This window comes from Drosophila grimshawi, unplaced genomic scaffold (assembly GCF_018153295.1).
Source record: "Drosophila grimshawi isolate 15287-2541.00 unplaced genomic scaffold, ASM1815329v1 contig_311, whole genome shotgun sequence".
Taxonomy (NCBI): Eukaryota; Metazoa; Arthropoda; class Insecta; order Diptera; family Drosophilidae; genus Drosophila; species Drosophila grimshawi.
In genome coordinates, this window is record NW_025063098.1 from 30,642,771 (window position 1) to 30,666,692 (window position 23,922).

The 23,922-nt window shown below is 35.1% G+C and overlaps 1 protein-coding gene across 1 annotated transcript in view; it reads right to left on the bottom strand.

The window, feature by feature from the left end:
• Positions 1–23,922, bottom strand: part of LOC6569699 — a 75,166-nt gene that overhangs the window by 7,817 nt on the left and 43,427 nt on the right. Inside the window, exons 3-13 of the mRNA XM_001995814.3 lie at positions 20,759–20,929; positions 20,516–20,663; positions 18,954–19,081; positions 16,576–17,200; positions 15,337–15,443; positions 8,270–8,596; positions 5,656–5,711; positions 4,551–4,735; positions 4,256–4,471; positions 596–801; positions 270–496 (exon numbers count right to left, since the gene is read on the bottom strand). Coding sequence (XP_001995850.3) covers positions 270–496; positions 596–801; positions 4,256–4,471; positions 4,551–4,735; positions 5,656–5,711; positions 8,270–8,596; positions 15,337–15,443; positions 16,576–17,200; positions 18,954–19,081; positions 20,516–20,663; positions 20,759–20,929 — 2,396 coding nt within the window. The remainder of the gene's footprint in view (positions 1–269; positions 497–595; positions 802–4,255; positions 4,472–4,550; positions 4,736–5,655; positions 5,712–8,269; positions 8,597–15,336; positions 15,444–16,575; positions 17,201–18,953; positions 19,082–20,515; positions 20,664–20,758; positions 20,930–23,922) is intronic.

A 23,922-nucleotide genomic window follows, 5' to 3' on the forward strand; every position in this document is an offset into this window, starting at 1 on the left:
AGCAGCAGCAGCTGCTGCCCCTCCCCCTATAGCAGGTCAGAAATTGATTGCTTTGTCGGTTTGCATTCAGACTCGATACTCGATGCTGTGTGCCACAATATATATAACAACAACATTGTGCGCTTGGCATGGATTGAAGGATAACGAATGCCGAAAGGACGAACAAGCTGGTGGTGGTAACTCTTGTTAAATCTTGTTAATCGGATAGCCTGACATGCTGTTGTCACAGTTCTCTCCACACATAATTAGCTTTACTCTGTGGCACTTACCTTGAAGATATGCGTTGCTGGTTTCCTTGGCGTCTGCTTCGTTTGCAAGCTGTTTGTTGTTGTTGTTGTTGTCGTCGTCGGTTTCGGTGGTGGTGCAGGTGGTGCTGTTACTGGTGGTGCACGCGTTGTTGTCGTCGTCGTCGTTGTTGTTGTTGTTGTCGTCGTCGTCGTTGTTAGGAAACCCAATTCGGCCAAACGCTTCATATGAAAATCCTTTTGTGCCTCAACTGCAAAGCATGCAACATTCATTTCCACAGTTAGTTTCCTCTCCCCCTCCCCAAATCGAGTTCTCTCTCTCTCTCTCTCTCTCTCTCTCTTCTACTCACCCACACAGGGATTCATCCAAAGCAGACGTCGCCACCCGACGCACTGGTAGAGATGCTGGGTATCCGTGTTCTGGCAGGCGCATGTGGTCCGCAGCATGGTGCCCAATATGCCAATCATTGCAGTCCGACAGCCGCTCGGGCGGCCGGCACACTTCTTCGTCACACTGTCCACGGCACAGGCCTGCTCGTAGTACTCCAACTTAAGTCTGCAGCGATAAAGTAAATAGAGAAAGAAGTAAATAGAATAACAAGAATGTTAAAATGTGTTTCTTTTTTTTAATACTCCAATTAAAGTCTGTGGTAAAAAAAATTCGAGTGTTTAATTATTTTTTTATACTCCAACTTCAATTTGTGGAGACTTTTGTTTCAATTCATAAATTTATTTTTTCTTGTCTTGATTAGAAAACAGAAAAAGAATCAAAGTGCTAATAGGTTTTTAATTAACTTAATTTTTTTATTTATTTAATACTTGAACTTAAGTTTCTGGCGATTAGTAAACATAGCAAAAATAAAAATCTGAGTGTTAACATGTGCTATATTGTTACTTTATTTTATTTTATTTTTTTGTAATCCGGCACTGGCCTGTTCATAATACTCCAATTTGACTCTGTGGCGATTAGAGTAAACAGAGAAAAATAAAAATCAGAGTTTTAACATGTATGTGTGCTTGCCTTGGTGTGTATGCACTTCACGTCTGTCCTTCTGTACACTCAGAAAAAAACCTTGAATTTAAAAAATTGGCCAGTATACCAGAAAGTTTTTCTTGATTTTAGAAATAAATTCTAAATATAAGAAAACATATTTTGTTTCCATACTGGAAATTTAATTTCTGTGTAATAAGGTGCATTTTTAAAATGAATGGCAATGTTTTTTCTGAGTGTAAGTTGCAGTTCTTGTCTGTCCTCCAATACGGCTGTGAGTAAGTATGCCCCGTTACCTGCAGTCTCTCCTTGTAGCTAGCTTCAGTCGGAGTCTGAGATTGATGTGCTGCAATTTATGTTGGCATTACTCTTGGCATATTCTACTGCATTTCATGGGACTGCAGATGTTTCTGCCACACCACCGCAAAATAGCTACACAATTTATGGCATCAGGTTTACGACTCAGCTCACTCTTTCTGCTTGTAAAATCTTTGATGCTGTGGCTTTAGTTGCAACACGGCGTATGCGTAATATGCGTAAAACAATGCAGTGCAGACAAGTGAAACCTGTAACATACATGTTGCCATCTGAATAGCTGTTGCAAGTTTATCGACAAGCAGCAGAGTAATGAGACCAAACAATACGCATTATCTTCAGCACGGGACTGGACTAAGCATAATTATAATTTCAAGCAGATAAACTACTCAATATAATTACATAATTTTGAGTGATTTCTTTTCACTGGGCATTTGCCAATTAGAATGCTTATATAAATGATGATTCGATTACGTAAATGTATGCATTGCAATTGAAGTGTTCCTCTTGCCGCACGTGGCATATTGAGGCAGCCATCTAAGCGGTAAAATAAAGCCAACTTCTCAACATCGACCAGGCAGCCAATCAAATGTACCTCACAATGCTGCACAATGCATGCAACGCGTCTTATCCGTAATAAGTCAACATATACTTGGTAAAAAAAATCACAGTAAGCTTTAGTTAAAAAAAACAATTCCAAATATTTATTTTCTATTATTAAGAAATGCATTTCTAAAGAATTTAAATAGTAGCCCTAATATTTTTAAAAAACCTTTTTTAAAATTGTAAATGATTTCCAAATTCTGTCATTTATTCCGTTTTTGTCAGCTAAACTCATTTGACACAAAAAAAAATACAAAAGGTAAAAATAAACTAAATTAAATTTAAATAAAATTTTAAATACGAAACAACATCCTGGAAATTATACTTCTTAGAAAATTGCAAACTAAAATTAAGAAATGCAAAGCCCTGTTTTGTAGTTGGTCACAAACAACAATTTTTATGAATTTACTTTCTGAATAATAATGGGGTTTTTACTAGGACACTTACTAAAATTCAGGTTAATTTTTTTTGCTGAGTGTAAGCACTCGAATAGCGAAAGGCCAACTGCAGTTTGACTTTTCTTTAACACCATCCACACACACATGCACACAGAGCGAGCAGAGCAGCATACAAAATGAGCGTCATTAGTCCGATTTAGTTGTTTACTAAAGCAAGTGAGATTCACTTAAAAGGCAATTAATTTTCACAACCACAGTCGACGCCACGTTCGCTGCGCTTGTTCAGCTGTAACATGACAACAAACACAAACGCCCCCACACATACATACACATACACACACACACACTTACAGTCATGACATGCATCGTATTTATCACTTTACTTTGTATTTGACACATTCGCGGCCTGGCTTCAAGTTTTGGCTGCTTTGCTGGAGTGGCTCAAAGTGTTGCCTGCTTCCTCTTCCTGTGTGTGTGTGTGTGATGTGTGTGGTGTGTGGTTGCCTCGTGCCATGTCGTGGCGTGTTTAATGAAGAGCTGTGCACAAAGTGGTAATTTAACGCCCCGTTTGACGATGACGCGCATTTTGGCAAGCAAGTCGCACACAACTTAAGCTGTTGCCTGTGTTTTGGGCTTTCCGGCTTTGCTTACACTCAGCAAAAAAACACTCCGAATTTTATTTATTTATTTAATGTCGACTAATATCAGTCGACACAGAAAAATATAAAAAATAGAAAATAAATTCAGTTATAATACAAATATAATGTAATATTTAAACTTAAATTAAAATAATAAAACCCTGATTTGATTTTGTGAATCGGATATTGAGGAGACTACAAACAGGATTCGAATTCTAAAATTGGTCGTACAATAGGGTCATCAAATTTATATTAAAAAGACAAAGAATTTGAAATACTTTGTTGACAAGGAGTTTAATATGACAATCGAACTTTAATTGACTCTCTAGAAATAAACCTAAATCATTTACTTCATTCAATTTAGCAACTAAAAACTTGAGCATAGCTACGATATGGAAAACAATACTTCATTAGGGAAAATATCGAGAAAGAGCAGCACTATATTTTTTGGGTTTATCGATTTGGGCCAAGCCTTTCTAATTTTATGAAGCCCTACTTCTTATATTTAGATATTATTTCTAAGAACACGAATAACTTTTTAATATTCAAGGCGGATTGTCAAATTTCAGGGCGATTTTCTAAAAAATGTTGTTGGCGTTGACTTAGGTAAAGCGTAAAAAATTTTGACATTTTTTTTTCCCTATATTCAGAATTATTTACAAAATCAAGGACATCTTTCTTGTTTTAGGGCGATTTTCTAAATTTCTGCTTGATTTTTTTGAGCGTGTACAATTTGAGTTATTGTCTGTAAATTTGGTATTTTCAGCTGTGTTCAGCTAAATGAATTTGACAAAAATGTCATCATAGCAGTTGCGGCCGCTCTCTGTTCATATAATTCAATAAGTACACGAAATTGAATTTTGTTTAATTGAATTGCGGACCCAAAAATGATTTACATACAGACCCGCACACTCACAAACACGCACACACACAGAGAGATTAAAACGAGCAGAGCGGATATGACATGCGATGCGCATATTTCCGCTTCCGCTTAGCGAGCATTTGAATTATGGAGACGGCACGGGGCATATAACTATGACTATCTGAATATGTGAGTGGACTCACCTGCACTCGCGATCCTCCTTGCAGCTGTCTGCCACAACGTGGCAAGCTGGCGGCGGATGGTAATAAATGCCATTGGAGCTGGCGGGATTATTGCTATCGGGTGGCCTCTGTGCGCAGACGGGATGCAGTTTTTCCTGTGCAATCATGCACATGTCATGCCGATTGCCATTCTGCTGGCTGGGACTATTATTATTGTTGTTGCTGCTAGTGGATTTTCTGGAAAGAGAGTGGAAAAATGTGTGCTGTTGTTGTAGTTATTGCTATTGTTGCTGCTGCTACAGCTGCTGCCACTTACTTGCATAGACAAAAGGCAATGTCCAGATTGAGGTCCTCGTGTGGTCCTTTGTAGAATGACTGCAATGATGTCATGCACGCATTACGATTACAGCGATGCAGCTCACAATGCATCAGCATCGGCTGCAATGATGTTGAGCAGCCGGGATCCTCACGGCAGCTATCCAGTGCTGTGTGGCAGGTACTCTGCACCACATTTGTTTTTTTTTTTTTTTGTAAACGAAAATTGTAAAAACGTTTTGCGCAACAAACATATATTCAGTACACTTAGAAAAAAACATATAGTCCCAAATTTTAGTAAACCGCCTTAAAATTAAATCACGTTTATTACTAAAATTAGTTCTTGGAAAAAATTGCAAAATATAAGAAAAGAAATTCAAAAAATTTGAAAGGCTTCCATTAAGCGCCAAAAAGAATATGGTATATTATCTTTAGAAATAATTTTTATTGTTATTAATAAGTTTATAAAATGTGGAATTGCAAATGCTCATTTTTATAAAAAAAAATGCAAACCTAATTTAAAAAAAAAAAATTGCAGAAATAAAGTCTAAATATTAGAAAACAATTTTTAATGACTAGAAAGGCTTAGCATAAATGTACAAGCCAAAAATTATGCGATTTTTTCTATATCATTAGAAAATTGTTCTTTTATAGAGAAAAACATGTTTGAAAGGAAGAAATGCAAAGCCTTTTAAAAAAAATCCTTTATACAATTCAGAGACAGGTATTGAAATTTACTACCACGGCTTTTATTTTAGAGTTTAATTCGAATCGCCATAAAATCTAGAATGTTATTTATAAGTAACAAAAAAGTTCCTTTAAGAATTCTCGTAAGGTACTCACATGGAAAACAACACCTAGTAAATTAGATATATTTTTCTACATTTTAGACAAATCCATCCCGATATATAGAACGTTTTTTTTTTAGTTTTTCGAAAGCTACATAAATTTTAGAAAATGACTTTCTGATTTATAAAATGAAGAACCCTTGGAGATTTACTAAAATTTATTGTGATTTTTTTCGGTGTAGTCTCAGTACTTTGCAATGTCTGTGTCTGTGTCCGTGGAGAGCAAAAATTATGCATTGGCATCTGGTCTCAACTTACCTGAAAGTGTTGCTTGATTATTTCCGTTGAGAGGTCAACTTCAACATCCTGACCACCTGCAGCATCAGACGTGCCCAAGTGACCAATGCGTTTTGGGTTTCGAGTTCAAATTGCATTTTGACAAAATGAGTGTTCAGAGTTTCAGTTTGTGCCATAATTGTTGAGACCGCAATGATTGTAGAAAAACGTTGAAAAGATTTATCCATTAGTTATCGTCTTTTTGAGCACAAAATACTCGAGTTATATTACAATTAGCACATTCAGACTGGGTCCACCAACATGAACGACCAACATGACAAATAAAATTGGACAGTGTTCCAATTTCAAATTGAATTGTTGCTTAAAATTATAAAATATTTAAGCTAATTAAAACTATTATTGCTTATGCAACATTTATATTTTTGGAACAACTATTAATTATTATATTATTCAGCATTTGTTTATGTTTATTTTATTGCATTTAAAACATATTAATTAACATTAGCACAACAGCATTTGTTCATAACTCAATTGCGTCATGGGATTGACGGTAAATAATCCTAATTAGAAATGATTATCGACGAAGGGCGAAGGGGGCCGGTGGAGAAGGGGAAGGCGTATCATGTTGGGGGCAACAGCTGGTGCCAGTTATGGATTACATTTTAATTAACCAACTTGCAGTCGGCTTTCATTTCTATTCATATTCATAATAATATTTCCATGACCCAGACACATAGCTCCCATCCCATAAATTATCGAAATAATCGAATAATAAAAACGTAAAGCATAATTAACGAAATTAAAAGCAATGTATATCTATATATATATATATATATATATATATATATACATTTTCCAAATTCGTTGCCTACAATTGGGTTAATCGATTCTCATTACTTTTAACTGCAGGGGAGGGGGTGGAGCAGGGCTACAGGTGCAGCGGGGCTGCTGGGGCTTATGTAAAACACAACTAAATACTAAATGTATTTTATTTATTAGATATTTAATAGTAGATAAATAGATTTGTCGGCCTTTAAAAACTACAACCTACTCGTAAAAATATTTGGGGTTCGCTGGGAGTGGCGATATTATTAACTAACGATGAAATTCTGTTTTATGTAAGTGTATGTGTTTTTCTTTTGTATTTTTGCTTTAAGTTGGGAACACTTAGTCAATGATATTAATGTGTTTAATATGATAACTGACTGTAGTATATTCTGACTAATAATTAGTAATAATTGTTCTGTGGTAAGTAAAAAATCTGACAATGCACGCAAAGCCAAAAGGATAGTAAGAAAAATTAAAAGTTTTATGAGGGCGCAAAATATTTTTTTAAACACATAAACAGAAATCACAAATTATATTTGAGCGACTGAGATGCAAAATGTATAATATTAATAAGATAAATTTTTTGAAGCCCGTAATTGTCAAATTGAACTATCAAAATATCAAAATATTATTTGAGTTGAGTTGCGTCTTTTAAAAATGTATAGTTTTCTTAAAATTAAATGAACGTTTGTTTTTTCTTGAATTTATCTGGCATTATCAAATTGAATGGTTTGATTTAATGAGTAGGTCTTTTTATTTGTTGGTGTAAATATTGATGTTGTATTTGTTGTTATTTAAATGGAACACGCAACATATGAAACATATTGGAAAAAATTTGCATTTGAACAAAATTTTTGAGTTTTAAAAAGAAATGTATGTAACGTATTTTCTTTGTACTTAGTAGTTGAATTATTTGTGATTGTAACTTTTTTGTTTTTCCAAAAAACAGGTGCATTGAAAAATTTTGTAAAAAATATTGTGCTTGAATTAAAGGTAACAAAAATGTATTTTCCAGCTTTTAATTCGATTTTTAATGAATTTTGTTGTCACGACATTTTTAAGTTTTCATGATTTTTATTTAGGCAAATAAGAAAACATTAAAATTTTGTTTAATTATATAAAAAAAAAGTTTATACACCTGTTCCGCATTTAATTGAATTTTAAAAAATATGCCAAAGAAAATTCACTGTCAGAAATGTTCGTAACGAAGTTGAAGCAAATGTTTTTGTTTTTAAATCGATAAAAATTTCCAAAACATATTGAAAACAAACGGCAAGCTACATAATTGAACTTATAACGAATAATTAAAGTATTCATATATAAAATCATTCTTTACATATATGTATATATATATATGTTTATATTGAATAATGTATATACGAGTATGTAAGGCAGTTTCTGTTTTTGTTACTGTTTCGATATTTATAAAAGTTGAGCAAATGCCAAAAAATATGCACAAAGCAAAGGCGGGCTCGGAGCGCACCAGTTGTTTTTATATATTTTTGTTTTTATTTTTGTTTGTTTATATAAATAAAAAGTTGAACAGTAAAAGTTGAGTAATTGTTAATTTACCTGCAACGGATTGTGTTAGTTAATTAGTTACAGGGGACGACACATAACGCGCAAAACACGTTCAAAATATTACAAAAAAAGAAAAAACCCTACCTAGAATGTGTAAAAATAATCTGTCTCTTTATTTTGTTCTCCTGCTGATCATATAATTGTTTTCGTTTTTATAGTTTGCATAGTTTGTGGTCAGTTATTCATTGTTTATTGATTACGTTCATGCTTAAACATGTGCACATACTTTGATAGTAAACACCGGTATTTCCGTTTCCGTTGCCATTGCCATTGGCATTGGCATTGCCGGCGTAGCCATAGCCCGTATCAACGATATCAAATGGCGACTCATTTCCGGCGCCGGCTGCTGCCGCCATGTGGCGCTGATGAAAGCCGCTTATATTGAACGGATAGCTGAGTACGCCGTGCAGCTGTGTGTTGGACACCGAGCCCGGATAATTATAGCTGCCGCTTGCCGCGCCGCCCATCGCCGCTATCAATGGCGTATCAATCAGCGACAAATTATCATCGAAGATTCTCTGATGTAATTTCTCGTCCATGCCCAATATTCTTACTGGAATTTTAAGTTGCAAGAAGAGAGAGGGTAGAATTGTTTGTTGTAGTTGGTTGTTGTTGTACAGTGGCTTTTTTACTTATGTTGTTGTTGTTTTTTTGTAGATACGAGTAGCTATTGTTATTTTATTGTTGTTGTCATTATTGCTACACAGGATTGGAACTCAGCAATATTTCCACATCCAATCAATTTGCATAATTTCAATCGATTTGGTATTTTTGTTGTTGTTTTTTTTTCAAATTTCTTGGCTAACAAATGAAAACAAAAATTTACATGTTTATGTGTACCCATCGAAATTGTATGGGTTAATACATTTTTTTTTTTTTTGTTTAGTAGACCTTCTCAACAAACTCAAATTGGATAAATTGAACTGAACGAGTTGAATATTATAGAAAACCAAAATTTATAATTTATAATTTACATGGAAAGTTTAGGGAAAACTGTGTGCTTTTATTTGGTGCAGTTAAAAACGTAGAACATTTTTGTGAGACAGTGGAACAAAATTAGAAGTGAGCAGTCATACGAAAAATATATACATTTTTTAATTAAAATTTAAATTACAAGAAAGTTTCATTAAGAGCTCTTTCAATTGCAGCTTAAAATTATCTGCTATGGCGAAATGAAAGGTTGAAAGCGTCCCATTAATGTGGATATATTTTTTTAAAACAAATTTATTAATGTGAGGCAGTGATAGCTTTAAGTTGTGTAGATTTGCCTATTTGAGCTCTCAGTTACAAAAGGTAAATACAATCCTTAATGTGAGTTATGCGATAAAGTCCAGTATATATTTTATTTAAATAAAATTCAGTTTATAATATCAACATGCTGTGCGAATAAAAAATATATAGGCTCGTCTGCAGCTTATTTTAGTTTTGTAACAGTTAGCTGTCTGCCACATACCACTTGCGTCATTTGCACATATTAATCGAGTACTTGAATGCTAATTTATGCAATGGTCATTGGTGTGTCCATTCAGACTAAACAATTGCCCTGAATTTCTGAAAATTACATTAAAACATAGAAAGTTTTTCGTGTTTGTAGCTATTAGTTCTAAGTATTTGGAAAACAAATTCTAAAATTTAGAAATGCTTGCCCTAAATAGACTATATAAAAAAATGGGCGATTTTCTTTTATTTCTTGAAATAATTTCTATAATTTTAAAAACAATTAATGGCGTTTACTGGCTCAGCTTTTATATTACAATTTGGTTTTACGGCGTCTTAGTAAAATTTATTTAAATTTATTATTTATTTATTTAAAATTTATTTATATGAATTTATAAACTATCTAAAATTTTTGTATAAGTGAAATGCAAACACATTTTAATAATTTATTTTCAGAAATTAACTTAGAATTATTTTTACATCAATTGAACTTAGTTGACCTTAAATAAATAAAAAATATAAATTTAGAAATTTACTATCTAAATAATAATTTACACTTGGTGTCAAAATTATGGCGATTTTCTAACATTTAGGGAGTTTGCTTTTCTGAGTGTGGTCTAAGCGGCATATAACTCAACCAATTTTCAGTTCAATTTGGCCAATAGCTTATTGTGTGGCATGCCACGCACCAATTCCCACAGCAAAGCTACGGTTCTATCTGCTATCAATGTCAATGGCACAGGCAAACACAACGCTAACAGAGACGTGCTGACTGTGCGAGTGTAGGTGTGTGTGCAAGTTTATGTATCTTTCAAATGTCATGCGCTGTTAGAGCGAGCAAATGGTAAACGATTCAATGGAGCCGTATTTGCAACCACAGCAGCAGTAAGCGGCATTTGCTTATCTTGCCGAGCAGACGCCAAAGTGCGCTTCATTTGTGGCAACAACACTGCTCAAAGGATACTCAAAGGAAGCTGCACGAGCCACGAGACGGTCAATGTGTGTGGAAAGGGGGAGTTCGTGGTGCTAAGTGGCAGGGATTTGCCATGCCAGACCAGCCAACTGGCCTGTCTGCGTTTTCTATTTATGTTTGCCACTTATTTTGTCGAGCAAATATTTGCGCAGCAAACACTGCGTGTGGCAACTTGAAGGGGGAATCGAGCAATCGTAATCCTAACTGCCCCCTCCTTGAGCAGGGCGAATCAGCTGGAAATGAGATTAGTACTGTTTGTTAAGTGTTATCGCCCATGTTAGCGCTTGTCGACGACGGGATTGGATCTCTGGCAAACAATTGTTGCGTATACGCAATATAGTCAGATCTAATAGGAATGGGCAGCGTTTTATGCATCCTAGTAGGAAATAAAGTAAAACCTTTAGTTTTTCAGAAATGGCCAGTTATAATTCAATTTAATAATGTTAAAAAACAACACTTTTTATTTCCTTTAAATCAATTTATTCTGGTGCTCTCAAACAATTTTTGCTTATAAGCAATGTAGTCATTTCGAATCTTACAGGAATCATATGACTTTGGACTCCGTATAATAAAGCCTTCACTGACATAAAAATCGCCCTGAATTTTAGAAAATTTGTTTTTGTTTATAGATACAATTTCAAAATATAAGTAAACATTTTCATAAGGTTAGAAAGATTTGATCGATTTTTTTTTAAATATTTCTTATTTTTAAGAAATAAATTTCCAATAAGTAGAAATGCAAAGCTCTGATTTTTTAAAAAGATCTTTTCTAAAAGTCAGAAACAAATAATGAAGTTTACTGCCTCGACATTTAAATTAGAGTTTAATTCAAATCGTCGAAAAATATTAAACATTTTCAAATTAAATAATATCAATTTATAAACTATTTACAATTTTTGTAAATATAAAATCTTAAAATATAAATGTTAATACATTTATATTACAAAGTAAATTAATGCTTAAATCTGTTTTAAAGTACCCTGACTCTTATACATTTTTTTTTGTCAGAAAAAGATGCCCTGAATTAAGGAAAAGAAAAACCATGGTTTTAGAAATACAAGGTGAGTTATCCTTGGCTAATTACTAAAATTCGGTGAGCTGCTTTTTTCAAAGTGTAACATAAAATAAAGAAAAAGCTTTAATTTTGTTTGGGATAAGGCACACTGAAGTCAATTTATGCTGGTGTTTGTTGGCCTGTCACATCAATGGGAATTGCACATAAATACACAAATGCAGACAAGTTTAGCTGCGAACAAAGGCCATGCAGAAAATGGCGCGTAATTATTGTACAAAACTCATAAACAACTGAGATAAATTTCAGAATGCGCTATAATTTGAAAATAACGTTGGTATACAGTACACACAGTGCGTGGCAACCGTATGCGTCCGGAATTGCTGCTTTCCATGCCATAATTTGTGTTTCGTGTCTCGTGTGGCACAAGCCTTAGGGGCCTTCACAAGCCCTGCAATATTATGAAAATATTTATTGCATGCAGAAACACAAACACAATGAAATGCCAACTAGGAGGTGACCACATATTTTTGCTGCGAATGTTGAATTTGCTGTTGTTGTTTTTCGCAAATCGCTTTAATTGTTTACACTAGTGCTTAATTAAATTTGCCAACTGAGTGTGTGCTTAGCATTATGTGATTTACACAATTATTTTTCTATGTAAATTTCAAAAACGAAATGTAACTTTCAAAACTAGTAAAATTTTACAATTAATAAAAATTAGTGAAGCGTTTTGCCCGAAATAGCTTATTATTTTTGCTGCCATTAAGTAAAAGTATCAGTTTGGTGATTTGCTTTTTGCTCTATTGCAATTGCGTGTGGTTACAATTTATAATGCACTCAGAAATAAAGCTTTCCCTTAACTAATTATTCCTAGCATGATCCTCTTCGAGTAATCCGTTGTGATAATCATTGACCTTATCATGTAATTATGTAATTCTGAGTATTCTATTATAAGAAACAAATTTAAACTCCTTGTCTTGTGAATAACATTTTCGTATCATAAGGTAAGCCAAAAGTATGGCGAATTTCTTCAATTCAGTTTGATCTTTATTTTCTGAGTGTAGCTGTTGACTGTGGCTGGGTCTCCTGTGAATAAATGCGTATAAATCGAGTGCACATAAATATCTGTGAGTCGTCGTTGCATGTGACATGCATTAATACTTGCCAATATTCACAATATATGCATTACTCAATTTGCACGTGTTTATATGTGTGTGTGTGTGTATGTGAGTAAGTGTCCCATAGTTGCATTGGCGAATGAAGTCACAATGCAAGCCAGCTTCAAATTTATAACCTCTGTCAGCAGATGCCTAACAAATGCCGCAACGCATGCAAAAACAAAAGGATCACTGATAATGATGATGACGATGATGATGACTATACTGATGATGATGATGATGATGATGTTGATGAACGACCAATGACAATGGCTAGTCAAATTTGTGGCAATAAATATGAGCGAAAATGCACAAAATGCGTAACAATCAAAATGCCAAACAATCGTGTAAAACACAGACTACGTGGAGTAATCGATTGATTGCAAGTGTGGCATGCAACGAGAGAAAGACAGAGAGACTGCAGATTAAGTTGCATGAATGCATTGTGTACGAGTAAGTGTGTATGTGTGTGACTGAGAGAGGTGTAAATAAGCAGCAGCAAACTGAACTTAACAAAACATAATGGACCAGAGTGAATTGAGTGCACTTCATATCAATATTATACTTGGTTAGATTTTTGGGGAAGGTATTTGGCGCTGTGGCAAACAAAATGCTTATTTATGGCACGAGTGTGCATTGTGCCTGTGCGTGTGTGTATGCAACCGATTGCAGTGATAGATTGCCACAGCTAAAAAGCTACTCAATTCAAGACAGCTAGTGGCAAACCAACAACAAAACACACACTCAAAAAAAAAAAAAAAACACACACACACACACTAAATTTTAGTAAGTTGCCCAAAAAAAATTGAAAACGTTTCTAATTTATATAAATATTTTCGAAATAATAGAATACAAAATTGTAAGGGTTTGCCCTATATCGAAAATAGCAAATATATTTTGAAATTATAGGCAAATTTCCCCATAAAATGTTTTGCACCGAAATGTGAGCAGGTCAGCAAGTGTACTCATTTCTTTTAGCAAGCACAGGCACCGAAGACTAAAAAAAAACTATAAACTTACATACATATGTATGTACAGGCAATCGTAGGCAAACGAGATCTGCGGAATACACAAATCATATCTTTCCCAAAGACTTGTTTCCATCTCTTTCTCACACACAGAAAATGCTTACAACTGCTGATAGATGTAAGATCAATATGTTAATATCTTTTCGACTATAACTTGGAATTTGTTTACCCGATCTTGATGAAATTTGGGCAGTTGATCAATAATTTTCATATGTATATTGTATATTTATTAGAAGATTCTGCCTTTAACATTGTTGCATTTATTGCTATCGGAAATTTAAATGATTCGATATTCGATCGGAGGACAACTACCTAAAATAAAGCAAGCTTGATCTACGCCAGGTATACGAGTACGTATATTCCAAATTTTAAGGGTCTAGCTCTTATAGTCTCTGAAATCCGCGGGCTCATACAGATAGATGGACAGACCCCATTTTTAATGAGTTCAGCGTATCAAAATTGCTCTTATATTTAGAAAATCGTCTTTAGAAAGAATAATTCTAAAATTCAAAAACAAGAAATTTAAAAATGCAAAACCTTGTTTTTAGGAAGCCATAAATGTAAGAATTGATAACTAAAATAATTACAAAAATTTTAATAATTACAAAAATTTAAGGCACATTTATTTCTGAGTAGAGTATGCCGCATACAGATACAGATACAGTGTATCTGTACACTGGCCGCCATTTGCTGATTCATTTGTTGTTGGCTGCCGCATGTTCGTCTAATATATACTTGGTGCCACAAAAGATGCCAGATATATAAATAGTTGGAGTGAGGAGACTGTGAGTTAGTGTGAACGAGAGTGCCTTTGGTGCAGTGTGCTCTTAGAATACCCACTAAGCCCACCGTACCCTCCACAAATTAGGGTGCCACAAAGCCCAGGTGCTCTTATTTATTACCTCTATCCACTTAGAAGTATTACTGCCTTTAAATAGATATTTACAATTTGTAAATTATACTACAGTGATGAGATTAATTTTAAAGAATTTATTATAAAAAGTAGGCAAAGCAAAACAAACAATATTAATTTTAAATTTCCTTCATGAATTGAAAATTCTTTTTCAAATAAATATAAATATAAAATAATATTTATAATTTGATTTCGTAATGAAATTAATATTAGAAAATAACATTATTGCCTCATTACTTTTTGCCATTTATAAGCAATTGCTTAAATATACATCCAAAACTTGAAAATTATATGTCGTGATTTATTATTGTAAGATTTTAAAATTTAGTTTAGGCTCAGCCATAAAAAACTTTTAATTTCTCAAATAAATTGGAAATTAATTTTACATGTATAAATATAAAATTGTTTTTTTTTTTTTTTTAATGGAAATAATATTAGAAAGTTTTACTATTGCCTCATAATGAGTATATACAAACACAAGTGAGGAAGTAAAAAATATATATATATTTCTTTAAATTAATCAAATGAATTGGTAATTCTGTTCTCATATATAGAAATAAAACTTTGGTTTTTCAGTGAAAATAATATTAGAAATCATCATTATTACTTCATAATAATTATATATATTCCCAAGTAAGAAATGTGCATCCCTTTATCCAAGTATTATTACGAATATTCTATTTGCATCATGAAATGATTCGCATTTGATGCGAGACTTAACTTAAGTGAATTTTAATAAACATAATGGCAACTATTTACTATTTACTTACCCCTCTCATCCATGTTGCCAGTGGGTGCGGAGTGGGTGCGGTGGGTTATATCGCTACCGGCGACTAAATCGCCTAGATATGCTGTTTGGTGCAAGTTGGTGCCAGTGCTAAATGGAGTTGCAAGTGTTTTGGAAATTTGCAAAATTACTTAAGTGCATCATAGAGTTAGTATATTGAAAGAGAATGCGCTGCAAGCTAGCTAATTAGCTCAGTAATGTACTCAAAAGTCAAAAGTGCAAACGGTGCATTGGTGCTGGTGCATTTGTGCAAATGTGTGGGTAATTTTGCAAATGGAAATGTTTGCTGTGTTAACTCAAAGGAAAAATGGCTTTATGTTGACGCAAATCGGCTTACAGCATTAACAAAATTTACAGGGAAGATACAGGTAGAAAGGGAGAGAAAGGAGAGAGTTTGGACTTCATCAAAAGTTGATGAAGCATCAAGAATTGGTTTGGCTTTTCACTTCCGCTCCTAAATGACAATTGGCCCAAGCCGCTGGCATTATAAATAAATAAATGCCAACCACAAGGGATACTCATATATACATATATGTCGATATGGGGATAAAGTGCATGGTCCCTAAAATCAGTTTATGCTCCACAATGGACATCATTTGAATATTCATTAAGATGGCATGCAACTAGGAGTCGATTAAGTATTTAAATGTTCTACAAATGCCCAGGGATCTGGGCAATAGCTCAATTTGCTTGTTTCTGTTGTTGTTTGTTGGACTTATTCATTAGTTGGCTGCTGCCGCTGCTGTTTCTGCTGCTACTGTTAACCGGAAATTGTGGTATACCCAAGTGAGTCAATTATTTTAAAAGCTTTGCTGCATAAAGTTTGCAGCTGCAGCAGTTGATGTTGCCGTTGCCGTTGCTGTGGTTAAAGCGTATTTGGTTGAGCTAATTGAAGGGCTTGAATGCCAGACTTGCGTGGGTAGCGCTAGCTCTTGGGTCAGGCAAACCATACACGTAGAAAAAAATCGCTTTGAATTTTAGAAAATCTATATGTATTATATTAGAATATATTAAATTTTAAATTGTATCTTAAATTTAGTTTAAAAATGCAAGACCCAAGAAAGTTAGAAACTTCTTGTTTTAAATTTTACACAAATCCACAGTAAAATCTAAGAAATTTATTGCGATTTTTTTCCGAATGTAGTTCTTGTATCAGTTGTAACAGAAAGTTGCTGGCTTCGACTTGGACTCGGCGTGGGCCGAGTCAAATGCGTTTGCATACTTAGGTGAATTAGAGGTGCGAGTTGTCGTTGTTGGTCCCATCGTGGTCGATGGCTCCACACCATGCGAGTAGTAGGTGTGCGTGTGTGGATGCGTGTGTGTGTGCTGATTTTGAGCCGGACCCGCATCGACCACAACAACAACATCATCGGCCACATTTGCTGCTGCTTGCTGCTGTGTCTTGTGGCCATGGTGCAACGAGGTGGGAACCTCAACAATCACATCATCATCATCCTCAGAAGTATGCGGACTGTGCGAGGCAAGCACCAAAGGATTGTTAATGCCCCACGATGGTGGATGCAAATAATGCGGATAATTTGAATAAATTTCCGCTCTTATGCGATCGTCATAGTCATCATCATCCGTATCCTCATCATCATCATCGTCTTCCTCCGCCTCCTCCTGCTCCTGCTCCTGTTCCTCCTCTCGATTCAATCTGTGCTCATTGTTGGGCTCATCATGGTATTGGTACTCAATGTTGTTGGATAACAGCTCGGTGCCATTGAAAGGATGCTGTCCGTTGTGATGTCCTGCGTGCTTTTGTTTCTGTTTGCGCCGTGATTTCAGCTTCGTTTTTGGCTTTGGTTTCAGTTTGGGCAAACCGTTGGGAAAAAATATTATTCTATCTGCAAAGAGCCAAGAGTGGGTGGGGGATAAGGGGAAATAGTGGGTGGGGTGCCATGCGTGATGTGCATAAAAAAAGTTTAGTGCCACAAAAAAGGTGCAACATTTCATAGAGTAATGTTTAGTGTCTGTGTGCGTGAATCTGTGAGTGGTGCAAGTGGTGCGCTTATTTAATTAATGCTATTAGTGGCCTGAGGTGCATTAAATCCGACGAGGTGAGGGTTCTATGGTCAGAGGGGTTCAGGGTGCAAGCGGTTGTTGGGTGGCGGAATTGAGGGTGCGAGGGGTCATGAGAGGCGGCCTTGGTGGGATGGTTGATGGTTGAGGGGGCCAGGTGTCTATACTGCGAGGGGCTTGAGGGGTCGCTGGTGCGAAGGGTTGCGGGTGCGAGGCGTTAAGGGGACTATGGTTTCAGGGGCAATTGTGAGAGGTGTGGAAGGTGCGAGGGATCGATTGTGCGAAGGGACGATGGTGCGAGGGGTTGCTGGTGCGAGGTGCAGAATTTGTATGGGAATTATCCCAGGCATTAAGTTGAGTTAAGCTCGAGGTTAGTTTTCGGTTCAGTTTGTGAAATGTGAGATAATGGAAATCTATTTTTTTTCGTATAGCGTGGTAAAGCAACGACGTTAGTTAGCTAATAGAGTAGTAGTAGTGGAGGAGGTAGTCAGGTGTAACCTATGCAAGCAGCCCCGCTAAACCTGCCCTAAGTCATAAAAAAAATCAAATAAAAGTAAATAAAAAATATATATGTGGGTACAGAGAGCGAGAGAAAGAGCGAGAGAACGAGAGTATGTTAGTAAGTACAGCGAACTAAAGAAAGACATACAGTTTAGCATTTTTTGACAGCATAGTAGTAGTTCTAGGGGTGTTCATAATTTATTTATTTATTTATTATCGGGTGCAATTCAATCAAATATTAATATCGATATCGTATAAAGCACAGTAACATAACCAGTTGGCGTGTGACATATCAACAATATTCAATGGGCTTGGTTTGGATTTGGTGAATGGTTCAGTTAAACGCTTACTTCTATTTATGTATTATAAAATACGATTGTACTTTTGATAGGTTGGATGTTGTGTGTGTGAGATAGAGAGAGAGAGAGAGTTAGAGTTATAGGCGAGAGAGAGAGAGAGAGAGAGATAGAGATAGAGCGGTGACAGTAAACACGGCAGCTTGTTGGATATACATTGATTTAAGATGTTGTACGTATACGTGATATTTTACGATATTACTGAGCATTGCTAATACGTATTGTCTATCCATATATATATTATTCATGTACTTGATATAGGCATATATTTCTAAGTAAAGTTGCTTACTGATCGCATATCACGCAAATGTGAGTTTCATTTTCGACTAATTTTTTTTTTTTTATTATTATTATTGTTTTGGTTTTGATGCAAAAGCGTGCGATTTTTAGTTTCAGGTTTTTTGGTTTTTGATTTAAGTTTACTTAAATTATTGGGCAAGTTTCAGTTTTGAGCGGTTTACAAAGTACCATAAAATATAAAAATGAAAAGAAAAACAGAAGTACAATGGAAATGAAAAGTAGACAAAACTGAATTCTGTTAATTAGAGTAATTGTTTTTATCATTTTTTCAATAATAATTAGTTTTTAATACATTAAGATATCAAAACCAAATCCACGAATTGGATTACAGACGAAGTTTCTGTGTTGTTCTTGTTGCTGTTGTAGTTGTAGTTGTTGTTGTTGTTGTAGTTGTTGTCTTTATTATAGCTGTAGAACTTACCCACACACGGATTGTGATTAACAATATTAAAGATACGATCACAGCGCTTTTTCATATGGTTATTTGGACAGATGCAGCCAAACATGGGCGACAAGCGTAAATTGGTCCAGGCATCATGACAGGCATCCCTAAAAATTGAAAAGTTTTTCATTCAGTACAAAAGTTGTTTACACCAAAAAGCCACAGCTAATTGAATTCATTTTAAGCACCCCCAACTAAACCAAAGCTCTAACCCCAACCCGAACCAGAACCCGAACTCGACTTCCGCAACAAACTTTAAAATTGGCAATTGCATCAAAAATGCATACATACGGCAGTTCAATTAATATTTTATCGCATACGTCGCACCAGTTGCCGGGTGGTGCGGTGGTGGCTGCGTAGTTTTTGGTGGTGGGGTGGCAGCAGTCAACCCTTTGAAAGTTTAGACGGCGCCTGTGAAACTCTAAGCCAGACCCAAGACGTTACACAGGCTACCGCAGAAAGTCATTTCGAGTTATTAAAACATTCACAACGTTTGTATTCGAGGAGAGTATTGAGCCAGCACAGGCCATGACAGGCCCGAAAGCATGTGGCATACACTCAAAAAAAAAAAAACAATCTTCAATTTAAGAATATCTCTAAAGATTAGATTCGTTTTTTTTGTTATCGAAATAATTTCTAAATATAAAAATATTTTTTTTCTGCAATTCGCAAATTCTTATTTTTAGAAAGCCACGAACTTAAATTTTTAATTATTTCTAAATAATGAGGTGTCCTTGGCTCCAACAGTATTCTAAAATTATTCAGTTCGATCTTTTTTCGAAGTGCACAAATATGTGAAAGCTGGAAGGCAGGAAGCAGCACGAGCTCAACGAGCAGGAAATTTCATTTCGCTGCTGTTACTTCAAGTTTGGCGCCAAGTTGCGTGTGTGCGCTTGTTTTGCCAATAAAATCGAATATCGAAATTAAATGTTGCTTTTGCCGTTGCCGTTTCAAAGTTTTTATGGCAACAAGGATATACTCAAGCAGACTCAAGCAACAAAATCAATTTTCTCATTAAACCAAACAGTTTAATTGAATACTTTTTTAACCGATTTCCTATACAGCTTTCTTGCACTTTTTGCTCCGTTTTTCCAATTAGTGTTTGCTAATTTCCCAATTTGCTGGCTCGACTCCTTGCCCTCTCGTTAGCCCCTATACATTATTATCACTTATTGATTAAAAATTCAACATGCTTTCTTTTTTTCTCATAGTATGTATAAATTCATAAAAGCATTCTGAACTACAACAAATGTATAAAAAAAAACCTTACATAAGTGGCTGTATGTTATTACTTTAGCATGCTCTATTTTTCTTTCCTGTTTAACAGTGATGCTTCCTTCTATACTTTATATAATTTTGCACAACTTTCTTATAGCTTTCTGTTATTATTTATAGCAGCATTTACTCATATGGAAAACATTTATTTTCTTCTTTTTTTTATCTCCTGCTTTGAATAGAAAATGCATATTTCATCGTATGCATATCATACTTCTCTGCATTGCTTGTATCGATTTTATTTTTATTTTTATTTATTTATTCACCTGTTTTCCATTTTGCATTTATTGTCGCGCACCTTGCAGTGCGTCTTGAAATCCTCGAAGAGCTTCAAACACTTGCGCTCCTGCTGGCAAACGGAGAGAGCATGATTACAAGTGGGCAGAGCATCAATGGGATACGGATCCTTTTCAGCTGAAGAAATAAAACAAGAGTTCATTTTAGCAATTAGAAAACCTGTACGATGCACAAGATTCAACTAAAGTTTTATAAACGTGTTCGCCACTTACCTTTCTTGAGCACAAATCCGCAAGGATGGTCGAACAGAAAATCCCGAAAATGATTGCAATCGGGATCCATGCCGGGCTCCTTGCACAGGCAGGTGGGGCGAAAGAATTGAAACGCCTGCAAAGTGCGGAGTGCGGCTTGGCATTTTGTTACCGTCACCGTACTGCAGGACACTGCAAGGACAATAAAAAAGACAACAACACAAATAAATAAATACACTTATAAAAACATTTGTTGTAAATCGCCATATTTTTGTCGCCGATGGTTGGTTACAGTATGATTGAAGTTTTTGGGATTGTCGAATTAGTAATAGTTTTCCTAAAATCTAAAAATTATTTCTAAAGAATAGAAAAACTTTATATTTTTTACGGCGTTTTTTTTGCAGAGTGTAGTTAAAGGCATTTATGTTTAATGATCTATAAATGGCAGCAGCGCTTAAACTTTGACATTTCTCTGGACGTGCTCGCTGTCCAATTTTGGAATCGCTGCTCACATCGATTACCCGAGTTGGAGCCAGTTGACAGTTGTTATAAATGGCAGGCAGGCAGGCAGCCAGGCAAGAACAAACAACGAACGGACAACTACAAACCAAACACATGTCATAATACCCACAACAACAACTATAATAACAGCACCAACAGTTGCTGCAACAATATGAATAATTGAGTCTACAACAAAACGGTCGATTTAAGCGGCCAATGAAGCGGGGTATCCAGCGAGAGAGAGAGAGAGAGAGAGAAAGAGAGAGAGAGAGAGAGCGAAAGAGAGAGAGAGAGAGAGTGAGAGAGAGGTAGAGAGATCCGATAATATTTTATAACATAATAAATTATGTTTCATATATGACAGCTTATTCGAGCATATGACAACTACCACTACACAAACATGCACACACACACACTTGCATACACACACACACACACACTTCGTTGAGTATGAATGGAAGTGGAGAGGGAGTGGAGTGGGAGCGAGAGACAAACAAAAGGCCAGCTAGCATCTGCTGGCCATCCATTGTCCTTCTAGCCATAAAACATAAGCCCTACTAATAAACTCGACTATGGCCACACTTCATGCATACACAAGCACACGCACACAAAGCACCTACACTCAGGATTGGAAAAACCGTTCACATTGTTCTAAAAAAATAGCAAATTTATTCCGTTTTTAGAAGTAATTTCTAAATATTAGAGAACAATTTCTAAAAACTATTAATTCCCCAAATCGATAATCTCAAAAATATAGCAATTTTTATTTTTTTTTAGAAATATTTTCGATTATTATTATTATTAATTTTTATAAGCTATAAAGAATGTTTGTATGTGTGAAATTTTGAAATAAAAATCTTTATTAATAATTATATATAATATTATACAAGTTAATATAAGAATTCTTTATTTTACCAGATACATAGAAAATGTACCTGTAAATTAGAAAAATCCACCTTGAAATTTAGAAATGCAAATGCTGGTTTTTAGGTCACAAGCATAAATTGTAGAAATTAACTTGCTTAATCGACTTTTTTGCTGAGTGTACAAAAATCCAGCGACACGAAACTGTGGCTCATCATAAGCCGTAAAATCGCCAAAAAGCAAAGCAACGTCCAACGTTCAAAGGACAATGGGCCAATATGGTCAGCATATATGAGCTGAATGCCCCATTGAGCATGTCACTCATACGACCCGCATTGGCCACCCCGCACGAGCCCGGACATGATTATTTGCTACTCGAACATTAAGCTGTGGGGCGGGTCATTTGAACTACGCAACAAGTGACACTTTTCGCAGGCATTAATCATATTTATGACATACTGTGACATTTGCAACACTTGCTTGCCGCAATTAGAAGCAGCTTGCAACAGCAGCAGTTGAAAAGTGAAACACAACTTTTGATTTGGCCTTCTCAACAGAGTGCAATAGTTTTTTGTTAAGCACTTGTTTTTCTTGTTTTGTGTTGCACGGTTTTTACCGATGTGTGTGTGTTCAGAAGGGGTGGGTGGGGGGGTGGAGGTGGGAGTCATAAAAGGAGTCGAGTGGTTTTTATGCTTCGACGCCATCATCGACTGACGCCATTTGCAGTAACTGTTAACCTCGCATTGTTTTTGATGTTCTTTTTTTTTTTGCTTTTTTTTAGTGCTAACGTTAAGTCCTCAATTCGTTTTTATACGAAACGCGTTTCCGGTTGTTGAGTTGGTCGCTGAATTGGTTCAACGATTTCTTTGTTGCTGCTAACATGGCCAAAAAAAAAAAAGTTGGGTGTATTTGTGTGTTTGCTAGACGACCTTTTGGCTCGATTTTTATTTGATTTCAGTTTGTTATTTGTTTTCGTTCTGGCATTCTATTGATAGCCCCAGTTATTGCCATAAATTTTGAGCAGTAGCTGAAATTTATGTGGCATTTATTTAGTTTGCCATCCAGCGAAAAGCTCAATCGAGTTATGTTCACGTCCACGTTTAAATATATATTAAAAAAGAGCATATATACATTTATATATATATATATATATGATACGTTTTATTTGCACCGCTCAAGCATGCAATTAATTAAATTAAGTAAGCTTTTGTCTTCGTCGGCGCTTTGTGTATCAACTATTTTGCAATGCTGGTCGAGGGCCGAGCGCGAAATTTCCACTCGATGCAACTCATGTCCTTTTATCATATTAAACGGGCGTGCTGAGTACAAGGCGTACACTCAGCAAAAAAAATCTGAATGGTTTTTTTAAAGGTGATTACCTTACGAATTAGAACGATTTTCTTGCTTTTAGAAATAATTTCTAAACATAAGAAAACTGTTTTTTTTTTTAAATTAGAACGGTTTTCCCTAAATAGATAAGCCCAATAAAGTAATTATTAAATTACAAAATTAATTAATGAATTAAAAGCGATTTAAAACGTGTTCTTACAATTATGAAAAATATAATAACAGCACTCTCACAAGAAATGGTTTGAATGGAGACTTTTCAAATTTGTAAGTTTAAGAAACCTATGGATAAAAGTGGAAGAAGACTCTTAAAAGAAGAAAACAATATTTTAGCATATTTAAATTTAATTAAAATTAAAAAAAAAAATACATTTACTGAAAATGTTAGAAAACTAACCAAAAAATAATATATTCACTTTTGAAATGTGCAATTATAATTATGAAAATTTAAAATAAATAAACAATTTCCATAG